Raw genomic sequence first — 12,983 nt, 5'->3', positions numbered from 1 at the left:
TTCCATCTTTTCTCTTTAGTCATTCCGTCTTTTTTCCCCTCAAACAGTTTCACACATCTGTAACATCACAACACACAAATACACTGCCTACCTTTGGGGGATACACTGCGTAACTTCTTGCTTTCAGAGGGACACTCGCTGCTGCTGTTGGGAGAGAAGCTTCTCCTCTTGCCTAGAAGGTCATCTGTAAACACACACGGAAACCAATCAGAAACAAAAACCAGAGTAAAGACTCAATATTGTGTCTCTACCTGTGTGCATGGTGGCTGCTTTGGAAATGGTAGAAGAGAGAGAGAAGTGCGAGTGAAAAATAACCAAGGAGGAGGAGAGAAAGATGAAAAACAGAATGAGTGAAACAAGGCACGGGCGTCTGGAGAGGTGCATATTCTGTCAGAGAAAAGAGAGGCCCTGCACTGCCGTGGATGACGGATCTGCCCCCCTTAGTCACGTGTTTGTTTGTCTATCTAAAGCAGGGAGGGGGGCTCTGTCTCTCTGTGCCATAATCTCTTTCCAACAGTCTGTCCTCAAGTGTTATCACCATCCTTCCTCTCTCTTTCTTCCTTTTTTCCAGATGTTGAAGCAAAACCCTCTGACTGAACTAAAGTGCACGAGATCCTCTCAGAAATACCGCTCAGCTGACATCATGTCTGCCTCACGTGTTTTTATTTTAATTTTCGTTTTTGTACCTCTACAACAACTTTTGGTGACCTCCCATAAACCCTCATGTCTCTTCATTTCTCCATCCCCTTCCTTCTCTCGTTAGTGTCATTTGGGTGTGTTTGAACCTCAGGAGCATCTCACTCTCACATTAACACCTCTCTGGCTCCTCTTCTTCCTCCCTGTTGTCCCCACCCCTGCCACTAGAGCTGCTCCCCCCCCCCACCCCTTACCTCTCCTCCCCTCTCATCTCTCTCTTCCTTCCTTTCCCATCCCATCACCTCCCACCCCCCCGCCACCTCCCCTACAAACACACCTCAAATCAATACAGGCCTTATCAGAGAAGGAGGAGATACAGAGCACATCGCACGCAGCGCCGGCAGGAAGGAAAGAGGCGTTTGTCATTGCGCTCTCTCTCTCTCTCTTTATTTCTACTTCCTGCATCTCTGATTTTTCTCCAACTCTGTTTCTTCCTCCACACAGACAGCCAAACCCATCGCAGTGACTTCTTCTTCCCTTCGTTCCACTTTCTCTCTTTCCCATCTCAATGCATAGTTTTCAGGGTGAGGCGAGTTCCCCCCCCCTCCCTCAAGGAGAATGGTTCATCTCTCTCTCTCTGCTTTTTCAGCAAAGCAATTTTTCATCATTTGCACAGCAGGTGTAAACAGTGCGGAGAAAGAACGAACACAGAGTAGAAATAAAACACGTCGTCATCATCATCGCAACACCCACGCAAATATAGTTAGCTCCGCCTCTTTCCTGTGTCCAGCATTAATATTGCTGGTGGTACGTGAGAGTAAAGCTGATATGGTGTCTGAGCTCTGACCTATTAGCCAAACGTGTGCCTGTTCCTGTCTGCAAGGGGAAACAGAGGAGGGAAAAAAAACGGATTTAGACAGGACTCTGAGGACTTTGCTGTGCTGCTAAAGGAGTGCCGGTGTTGATGAGAGGGCGAGCGAGCAAGCGGGAAAGGATGAGAGGGAGGAGGTTCACTAATGATCCGGTGTTTGATGTTACCTCTCAGGTCCTGAGGAGATCCACTCCCTATACCATCCAAAAGAAACAGCAGGAGGAGGCGGGGGGCACAGGGAGTAACGCTAATGGACAAGTGCATGCATACACACAAACTGGATGCTTTTTACCATTTCTACTTTTTCTCCAATCTCTTTTATGATCTCTCTTTCCGTTTTTCTTTCTCGTTTTCAAATCTCGCTTGGTACTTTTCTTTCACTGGTCCTTTCAGGTGAAAAAAAAAACGAAGGTCTCCATCTATCCTATTAGTGAAATATTAACAAAGAGAGAGAGAACCCCCATTAGTTAAAGCCCCTCTTCTACCAAACACACACGCGCTTAGACCCACACCCACAGCCTCTCATGATCAAACACACTTGAGTCGTCTCTTGAGCCGACCTCACTCAAGACACTGCGTCTCCTGAGCGAGTGCCCGGAGGGCCCGAGATTTGAGGGCGGAAAGCTTTTAAAGCCAATTAAATGGGGCTTCTTAGAGCACCGGCGCTCCCTTTTAATGCCAAACCCTGAGCTCTGCTAGCATCTATACTAACCCTTTTACTCCCACTAACACAGCTTACAGTCAAGTTTGCTACCTTAGGCCTTTCCCTATCACCTGCTTGTTAATATTGCTAAGGAATTAGTGGTCGTGGAGTCAAGAGTTTTAGTCCGCCTTCAAGGCTGCTATTTTAACTGTCAAAATACAGCAATTATTAAGTGCAGACAGCGTTTGCTTCTAATGATATAACCCCATGTTTTAGCTTTTCTTGGTCAACAGACAATCTGCAGTCTTGCCTTTTTTTCAGACGTGTATGTGAACACACCATGTTCCAGCCTCTTCCTCAGTTCCTCCTTGCTAGTTAACCTCCTCCTTATCTGCTGTTCCTCCCACTGAGAGAAAAGATAGATGAGAGCTGAGGGATAGAAAGAGAAAGAGGAAACAGCAGGACCTAAACGACTTCTCTTTCATGTGACACCAGCAGGGCGAATCATCAGCCAGGAGAACGTTCCCCTTCCTCTCCTACTCTTTTTTTTTTTTTTTACCCCTCTTCTTCCTCAAACTTTAGCCCTCCTCCTCTCTTCTCTCCATCCTGTGGAGCGCGTTGACAGCTCAGACAGCCATACTCCTTAATTCCTCTCTTACTCCGTTAATCTGTCATCTTTATCAGGCCGAGGAAGGGGAGGGGGAGGCGGCTGAGTGGAGGGAGCAGCTTGGGGGGGTGGGGTGACAGGCGGGGACGTGGGGTGAGCCGCCAGCCGCAGCCCCCCGATCAATCTCCACATTACAGCTGACAGAATGGTGCTAATAACTTATTGATCCCTCCTCCGTGCGCCGGGGCCTCCGCCGGCCCTGAAAGCCCTGGCATTGATTGGCTTACGGGCCGATGCAGCTGGGAAAGGGCGGTGTGGTGGTGGTGGGGGTGTATGAGAGAGGGTTGGGGGTGGTTGATGGAGTTGGCACGAGTGGAGGATGCACCACAACAACATGTGCAAATGTTCACCAATAGGAAAACTGCCACAAAAAGTGCTCGTCTTTCTTATATGATGGAAGAAACTGAAAGACGGACAAACAGAGCCAGAAAAAAATCCCAAAAGGAATGGAACAAAAAAACCCCCAAAAATCTGACCTTAAAATGAAAATCTGTGAGTGTGATATTTTCAAGAGATCATAATTATGTAACCAAATAAAACCAAAAGTAGGTTTTGTCTTTGTCGTCCTCACTGCCTTCAGCCGGATACAGTCAGTCCCTTCTCGTAGGAATCCTCTGAACAGATGGCGTTACACGAGAAGTTTCCATCAGCAGTACCAGTGGTTTGTTTATAATGTCGGTTATGACAACCACTGTGACTACTATGACAGTCACCCAGAAAAAAGTTTTTTAAAATTACTAATATGTAGGCATCGGTACACCTCACTAGGTTGAGTAGGCTACCCATCTAGCAAAAGACCACTGCAGAGTGCTTTGTTGTCTACTCTATTTCCCAAAATAACGGCTACAAAACTAATCTGACAACTGTCTGTCCTAATTCTATGGAAATACCATTTATTTTTGAATTTCCTTTTAAAAAGTCAAAAGAAAAAAAACATGAAAGAAGTAACTAATTAGAATTAAAAATAAGTTTGATTAATAAATAAAATACTTCATCATCCTGAATCAAGAAACACAACATATAAAAGAAAGGGAAAAAAACCATCAAGAAACATTTGTATATAATATTGCATAAGTAGATTAAATATCTGAAAAAAAAATCTGTAAATGGAAAATTTCTCAATTAAACTTTTCCAATAAGGTTGTTCTGAATCCAAAAATGATGTCTAATATCTTCTGTCAGTCTTAAATGTATTGCTTTCTTTGTCAGATCTTTCCGTCTTCCCAGCATTCATCCGTCTTCTTCTGCTTACAGAGACTGTTCCTAGGCAACAGTTCATGCCCAAATATGCAAGCTAATATTCCCATTCAAACAACGCGCAATTCGCAGGTTATTAAAGGCAATTAAAGATTTAAAAGTGCCAAGAAATATTTCTGTGACGCACAACTCGACCGACTGCTGATTCTGCTCAAGTGTAACTTTGCACAAGTACAAGCAGAAAAGAAAGAAACAATACAACTACAGAAACTACAGGGTTTCTTTTAAGCGCCCAGGCATGAAGGACAAAACTATTTTCACTATTAATTCAACTATTTATTTTGTCATCTTGAATTTCACATCTTGACAGAACCATCAGCATGTCTGTTTGAGAAACCATGAGAAAGCGTTTTGTTATGGCAGTGCAATTACATCCCTGTTAAGCTGTGGGATGTTTTAAAATATTTACTATCCACATTTCCCCTTTTTAGCCGCTGTATGACAGAGCTATATAAGCACACATCCTGGAATGTTTACTTTGGGGGCAGAATTGCCTTTCTATGCTAATCATGTAATAACTAGCTGGTAATACTTTAGAAGCAATCAGTTTGAAAGAAAAAGGCCTTGCACAAACACGCTGGGCTGCAGATTCACACGCAAGCAAACATTTAAAACCAGGCCTTTCGAAACCGCACACGGAAAGGTGCGCATGCACAAACACACACAAAAATGTGCTCAAGCCCCAAACCGCTGCTGCAACCCCCAACCACACACACGCCGACAGGCTGTAACTGCTTTTGAGAGCCTGAGTGTTGGGAGCAAAGAGAGAGAGGAAGAGAGAGAGCGGCGGCCCAAAAACACCTTATCTGCCTGTTTGAGTCTCCGGTCTGACCGCAGAGCCACGGTTTACAGTCTCCACAGGCAGCCAGACTCTCAGCATCGGCGCCCCTGCCCCTCCTGCCTCCTACCCCTCCTTCCCCTCCACCCTCCTCTCCGCCTCTAACAGAGCCTCTGAATAGCCAGTGGCTGGGGATTGAGAGAGCGAAGCAGGGGAGGGACGGATGGAGATGGGAAGAGAAGGGAGGGAGGCAACCTTCCTGTCTGTCTCTCAGATTTAATTAACGGCCCACTCCGGCACAGAGACGACCCGGCAAGCCTGCTTCCCTTTCCTCCTGACCCACACACACACACGCACGCACACACACAAACACACACACACACACACACACACGGAGCAGTCCGCCGCCATAGTTGCTGCTTACCCTCCCTTGATACCACTACCGCACTCATTCATCTCATTTTCTTCTGGCTCCCTATTTCCAAATGTTTCCTCCATCACAGCATCGCCGTCTCTCGCTGCTGCAGACTTTTTCTTCACCTCCTCCTGGCTGCCTTTCTCCCTTCTTTCCCTCCACTGTTCACTGGTACACATTAAATACCTCTGGAGGAGTCGAACAGCAGAGGTGACTGATGCAACAGCATAAACACATAAACACAAGCATTTATGCTGCGCCAATCCCAAAGCCAAATAATCCACTGCTTTAAAACTTCATGTACATTTCACCCACCTAAGTATGTGGACGCAAATTCGAACTTGAGTTGATATTGCGTAGGCACGCAGATGTATAACTACATGTTATTTGTGTGTAATTGTGTGTTTGAGAACGAGTGTGTGTCTAATTTCACTGGCAGACAGAATTAGAGCCAGTGGCTGATCGGATTGGACTCGTTTACAGACACGAAGCGAGCCGCTTAGGCAGCCTGTTAAATCTCCCTTTAATGCTCAAGCGGACAGATTTTAGGGTCTTGGACCCCCTACGTGTAGGCCACACTGTGCGCGCACCATCCCCCATTGCTGCCCCACACCCACCTCCATCCCCTCTTGTCTTCCCCCATTAGGAAAATCATTCATGGCTCTGATTTCTCCATTAAGTTTAACAGCTGATTAGACTGGTGTATTGGTGGAAATCTGTCCCAAACAGGGACCCAAAGACACCGGCTGAGCTGGCTGTTTAGCAATCTAATACTCTCCCCACCTTGCACCCACTCTACCTTATATCGCAGGCACCGTATGGACAATTAATCTGGCAGACAGAGTATATGAGCACACGGAGAGACAGTATGGAAGTGTTGGGTCTGGGGTGATTATGCCACTTGCTGTGCCTCCTACTAATGGGATAAGAAGGGACAGGGGTTGAACTCCGGGTAACAGCAAAGCAAAGGTATGGTCTTTACTGATAAAAAAGGCACCCAATTATTTAATTAAGGGTAACTGCATTTATTTAAAAGTGTTTGGATTATCTGATAGAAGTTTATAATCCAGGGTTATTCATGTGTCATGATCAATATTTTCACCTGCAGGCAAAAAATCAAAAAAAAGAAAAAAAAATTAGCAGGGATAAGAAAAAATAAAACTCTTGAGATTAATTAGTTCAACATGAAAGGCCTTCCAACTGTTTTAAGTCTTCAACAACCCTAAAATTATAGTTAGTGAACTTCTTATATTACTGTGATAATGTGAAGATTTTGCAAGTGTACCATCAAAAACTACATAAACATACTTGTACGCCACTAAAGTGCAACTTACAAAATGTGAGCGAAACATACAGTACAATGGACTTGTTTCTAAACAGTGACTTACACAGAGGCTTTCTGAACACCCATATGTCTTTGATGGCTGCACAATATCCTCATACAGTCTACTTGACAAATAGCTGTGATTAAATGTGGTCTGTGTTCTGTGTTTAAGCTGGAAGCAAAGCTCTTAGCTTAGCACATGCACACCATGGTTCCTCTGCTCACATGAAACTGGATTAATGGCAAACAAAGCTATTTATTCAGAGGTAATTTAAAACAGGGGGTTTAGCCAAAAAAAAAAAAAAATCCTGGAGTGCGGCAGAGAATGTGGGAAGAACATTAAGTAATCAACATGAGCGACCTTTAGGAATTACTAATACGCTTATGTTAAATTCCCTCAATCACATAAATTACAGTAAATTAAATGGTTAATGGAACGTTTACATGTGTTTTAGGAGGTGTAAAGGGGCATGTATCATCTGCCTACATGCAAAGGAAGAAAGAGAAAGACAAATGTAAGAAAGAGAAAGAAAGAAGCCACCTTACATTTTGCATACATTACAAATGCGTACTGTTAAAACACACACACACACACACACACACACACAGAGGCATCATCATGATCCTACCTGTGTGTCCAGTACTGGTGCTGTGGTCAGAGGCGGACTGGCCTTCGGGCATGCCGTGCTGTCTGGTGTGGTGCAGGTTGGAGATAATTGTAGAGAGGTCAGTGTCACGACTGCAACACACAAAATACACACACACAAACACACATAGAGGAAAGAGAGCACAATTAAAAGTAATGAACAAAAGAAATGAACTAGTAGTAAACCCAAATCAGTGTGTAAGCAGCAGCATTCAGCATTCATACTGTTTCACATAAGACTTACCACCGAAATCCTCCATACAGACAGACCTGCGCTCTATAAAATGCACATCTTCACACAGACTCAGCAGCAACAAGTGGCTGTCCTGTCAACTGGCTCTTAGCTCTGAGGTGTGTAATACACTCTGACAGACTACCGCATCCAGCACTTTCAGGTCTCATCCCTACTCATCTTCCACACTAAGATGTATTAATGAACATATTCACAACCCATAAGCAGTTTAACAGCTTAAAACCCGCTCTAATAATATGCAAAGACAGGTAAAGAATAGTTAAGATAAATAAACGATTCGATCGCGCTTGGGAGTGGTTTTATTTAATAAGAATGTATAAAATCCTCAAGTATAAGCCACCATTGATTGCGCTAACAATTAAAAAAAGGAGCTGCAAGTCTTCTCTAGTCTTGTGCCTACACTAATGTTAAGTTCCTCACATGATTAAAAAAAAAAATTAGAAAGAAAATTATTATTCACAAGAATTTCTCAAACACCCTGTCCTGCCCTTCAGCACCCAGAGGAGGAGCAGGAGGAGGGTTAACAGATTAGACCCAGATTTGGTTGGAGCCGCTCTGTCCTTTCAAATTCTCCACCAGCTGCCTTTCTAAACTCCCCACACCAGCGGACCCACACAACTGTGTCATGGAGGCATTTCATTTGCAATCTGATTACCATCCTGATCGCATTAAATGGCATAATGATGGGAAATAGGCGCTTAGCGTTTGAGGGTAGCGTGGCCGCGCGGTGTGTGGAGTGTAGTCAGTGTAATGGCAAACAGCTTGTGCGGCAGGAGAGGTACAGGGCTGAGTGTGTTTTTTAGTTACAGTCTACATATCTTCTGTCATAGTTATGCGATATACCTGCTGCACACAGCTGTCCCAAAGCCCATGAGGATTTAGAGATTTTTGCACATACATGCTGTGTTGTTTTCACAGTAACCCTAACACGTCATTTCACAGCATCAGCAACCTCTCGTGTGAGCAGCAATCTCATTTACAGCCTTAACTGGCAACTTTATTGAAAGCAGAAACATCTATGAAGGGGGTCTGGTATGACACGGCAAGCACAGTTTATGGGACAGAGGCGGTGAATGGTTCTTAGCTGCCACCACTATGACGAGGCCACACTGTTTGCGGCTGCTGGATTTGGGTTTTTACAGTCCCATGATTACAGGCTCCTTCTGTAATGTCAGGCTGTCGGTCGCCAAGCTGTTTTCCACACGCTAACAGAAAAGATGAAGGGTAGTGCTGAGGACCTCATGCTGGCCCTGCTGGCCTCACCAGTCACCTCTCAGGCACAGAGAACCAATGACTCAGAAAATAGTCGCAGACAAAACAGTCACCATCGGTTGCTAAGCAAGGAGACGCTTGATTGGTCTGTGACTGCAAACTTTTTACACTAATGACAGACTTCTTTTTTAGAGTGCAACTTACTAAAATTGGTAGCTCTAAGCGTCTGTGAGGGCAATGATTTTCTTCAAAAACGAAAATGAGGTCCAAAGAAGGTTTTTTAAAGGTCATTATTGTGCGTTTGTGTCACCCACTGACTCCAAACCATGCCATCCGTGCACAATGCAGTTAGATGCTCTACTGTGGGAAGCTGCAGCCAAATCCATCAATCAGTTAGCTGCATTATAACACCACCCTCTGTCCATCATTTAAAGTGATCGTGATAATGCCATCGTGAACTTCTCAGAGAGGTGACGGGGTTATTATCCCGTGGTGAAGTGGCCGCTCAAAGCCGTGCACGGCAAGGACATTGTTAGTTGGGTAATTAGCGCACTTCTCCTGAGCCGTCCCGCCTCAGCTCGGGCTAATGAGGGCCTAGCCTTATCCCCACCCACCTATGCCCTCCCTCAGCCCCCTCCTTCGCTCAGTCTGCGAGCGGAGGCAAGGTCACTCTCAAGCCGTGGAAGACGGAGAGGGGGGCTGGGGATGCTGTTTAAAACCCAGTCACCTGAGTCAGCGCTCCCTAAGGAGCTCCTAAGGCCAGGGTTAGCTGGGAAGGACGGAGGCCTTGGAAACGATGGAGGGAGGGGGTTATATAGCGGTTGTTGAGCCCGATTGCTAAGAAGGACATGAGCCAACTTCTCATCACCCACGTGCACCAGAGACAGTCACCTCCTGCTTATCTCTAAACTGGTCAGTAGTGTTCCTTTGTTACTGGACACAGTGAACCAGACACTGGGTTAGCCAGAGTGTGTCATTAATTAAATACCACTATCTACTAACATTGATTATGACAGTTTTATGTCATCAGTAAACTTCCACAAAGGCTGAATTTAAATTTCAATACAATCCATCTCCAGCTATGATACTTATTTTTTTTAGCCTGTATAAAGCAGAACATTGCAGTTCTCAGAGTAACCACTTGAGGCTGGCTTCAAAAGTGAGTCACTCTCATGTGAAACTGTTAAATAAAAAGCATTTAAAGCCATGTTCAGTAGTTTTGGGCTCCATAGTTTTCCTTTTCATATGCATTTTCATAAAAAAAAAAAAAGGATGCTGGTAAAGCTCAAAGTTAGGGGAACGGGTTCCACCTTTGTGCTTTTTGGAACATTTTTAATGTCTAAAGTATCTGACAAATAAGATCTGCTGTGTGGTGCAACACATAACATATTGGAAAATGCATTATTTAGCATTATTATTATTATTTAGCAGATAACTTTGTATGTGCATTATAGTATATACCATGGGTCGGCAACCCTAGGCACGCGTGCCAACTGTGGCACGCGAAGGGTTAACTGATGGCACGACCATAGCTGGACTGGCCATCGGGCATACCGGGCATTTGCTCGGTGGCCCGGTGACTTTTTTTTTCTTTGTAACGGTATAAACAATGAAAGGTGTTGGATTGGCCAGATGCTGGTCGGTGTGTAAAAATAACTCAGTTGTTTGGTGGTGGCTATGGCGGAGCTTCCACAGATTCAGTAACATTAGCAAGTGGTGGAGGCCAGCAGGTGGATGAGGGAAAGGGGAGGCAGGAGGGGAGGCAGGAGGAGAGACCCGAGGCGGCCGCCGGTCCGAGTGTCAGGTGAACTGAACTTCAGTTAAGAATTTATGACCTGCAGTCTATCTGGGTCAGATATAAACCAAGTTTAGGTGGAGTTTATTCTCATTGTGCTGACTTTTTACAATCAGTTACAGTAACTCGTACTGCGTACTAGCTAGCATGACGGAGTTTCTATACAGCTGGGTGGGTGCTATGATGTTACTGATAGTGAACTTTATTTTATTCATAAGGTCAGCTAGTAGAGTTCCTATCGTCCCGTAAAAAGACGGAATCGTCCCGTATTGAGAGAAAATATTACGTTTCGTGTTGAGGTGAAAAGGAGCACAGTTTGTCTCGTACTTCAGCTAGAATGGAAAAAGACACAAAGCTGGAGTTATTCTGTGTCTTTACGCTGCACAGCTGCCTCTTCTTCTCTCATTCTCTCCCCTCCATCTCCTGTTGCTACTTCAATCATGAAACTGATCAATGATCAGCTGATCGGCTCTCTTGTTTATTTATCGCCCACTTTGCGCCAGAAAGAGGAAACCGCCGGATGTCGCGCTAAACAACAGCAGCGCGTTTAAGCTTGATCAGCTGTTGTTAGAATGTATTTAATATTACTTTCTAGTATCAGCTGATGTTTGCTGGAGCCACAGCTGTAAAGCTGCTGGTCATGATGTCAGTTTGGTTATCTGGTGAGAGGGAAACATGAAGAGGAAACCAGGAGATGTCCTTACTGAACCATCAGAGCTGAGCAGGTGATGGAGAAACAGGTTTACCTTTTAGGTGACATGAATGAGTTGAAGGGAAGTTATGAACAGTTTCTGAGAGACAAATAACACCAGGATCCTTTTCTAAGTAGCTGACAGCTGGTAACTGTGCAGGGGCGGGTCTAGCAAAGTTTTGCCAGGGGGGCAGGTAGGGCACTAACAGGGAGAGGGGGGCACAAGGAAATACTTTCTTATTCTCATTTAAAATGTCTGTTATTAAATAATTATCTGAAGCTCACAACCAAAGTTTTTATCTGACGTAAAATGTTAGAAATCATACATATAACATCGAAGCAGCTGGAATCCACAGCTGTGCGTGTTCATGGAGCTGCATTTTCACCTGCTGGACATCACTACCTGACAGGTTTAACTGTCTTCAGAACATTGCAGAGGCCTTATTGACAGTATTTGACTCTACATATCTGTGTGAGCGGATTTTCTCTCACATGAGTCCTCAGGCAGCCGTCTGAATGCTGGACACTCTGAGACCTGTGTCTCTGAGTGGGAGACCAGAGATCACATTAACATGTGTGTCTCTGTATTAACAGACATGCCATATTGGCCCAGTTTATTGTTCTTATCATTGTTGTGAGGAGACCATAAATAGCATTTGCATTTTCTGTTGTACAGTTCATTTGCTGTCATGGATAAAAAGTCTTTTTTTTGTTTCAAAATAGCTGATAACTATTCACTGATAGCTGCCAACATCTGCGAACAAATATAATTCTATAAAGTGGTTCTATATAGTGTGTAACTGTTCATGTAGAGCGTTATTAAATTTATTGCTAATGGAATCATATGGCACACTGACTTCTGAGGAAATTTTAAATGGCACTCGTCATCAGAAAGGTTGCCTACCCCTGGTATATACTATGTATGTATACTATGTGTAGTAGTGTGCTCTGTATTACAATTTTCTGTGAATATTGTTTAGATAGTATTTAAAATATGTATTTATAGCTTAACAAGAGAAATGATTTGTATTAGAATAAAAGTTTATCTTTTGTTAAGAAATGCTTGTGCTCTCTTCTACCAATTCAGTACTATTCAAAATAACCCAAACAACATGAAAAGACTTCTGCTGGCACCGGGAGTCAACTCAGTATAAATGCCCAGTAGTGCCCTGCTGTGGCATTGGCACGTGGAGCTGAGGTGGCAGGGCTGGAGGTCACAGTGTGAGCTGGCAGAAGCTGGCAGCCCAGGAACCCTGACGCCATGTCTCACACCACCGCTGGGAAAGTGCTGACAGACAGACAGCAGGGATGTGAAGGAGGAGGAGTAGGAGGAGGAGAAAGAGCAAGAGAGACAGAGACGGGAGAGAAAGGCAGGGTGCAACTGCTATGAAACATCTGGTACGCGCAGGTTTACTACCCTCATCTACTCAAGACAATAGCCCAAACATACAGCCTGCTCCAACCTGCGCAGGTGGCCCCATAGCAAAATTCAAATACTACCAGACAGTATGTAATATTCAACAACCAGAGAGAAGAAAGGCATGCACATGAGTATTATGATGAAAAAATTAAGGAATTAAAAAGAGTTTATAAAAACAGACTTCCTTTCAGACCCATCAAGTCTAAATCAGGATTCTTGCTGGTTTATTGTGAGCAGCAGAAGCACAATTGTCAGGCTTCCACAGTTGAATCCAAAGGTAACATGCAAGTGGGAACCCTGCAAGTGGAGGGGGTAATGAATAAATACAGAAACAGATACATGAATAAGTCAGAGTAGCCCAGCTTCATTTCTCCT

General features: G+C 44.3%; 1 protein-coding gene across 2 annotated transcripts in view; it reads right to left on the bottom strand.

Moving 5' to 3' along the window:
• The window catches only part of samd11 (sterile alpha motif domain containing 11), a 49,838-nt gene that overhangs the window by 18,491 nt on the left and 18,364 nt on the right, over window positions 1-12,983 (bottom strand). For both annotated transcript variants that reach the window (XM_085443311.1, XM_085443312.1), the window contains exons 4-5: window positions 7,221-7,330; window positions 92-184 (exon numbers count right to left, since the gene is read on the bottom strand). In XM_085443311.1, coding sequence (XP_085299437.1) covers window positions 92-184; window positions 7,221-7,330 — 203 coding nt within the window. The remainder of the gene's footprint in view (window positions 1-91; window positions 185-7,220; window positions 7,331-12,983) is intronic.

Source organism: Copadichromis virginalis, linkage group LG20 (genome assembly GCF_057382275.1).
Source record: "Copadichromis virginalis isolate Kocher_CV1m ecotype Utaka linkage group LG20, C_Virginalis_male_GT1.1, whole genome shotgun sequence".
In the NCBI taxonomy this organism is placed as follows: domain Eukaryota; kingdom Metazoa; phylum Chordata; class Actinopteri; order Cichliformes; family Cichlidae; genus Copadichromis; species Copadichromis virginalis.
This window is presented reverse-complemented; position numbering and strand designations above follow the sequence as displayed.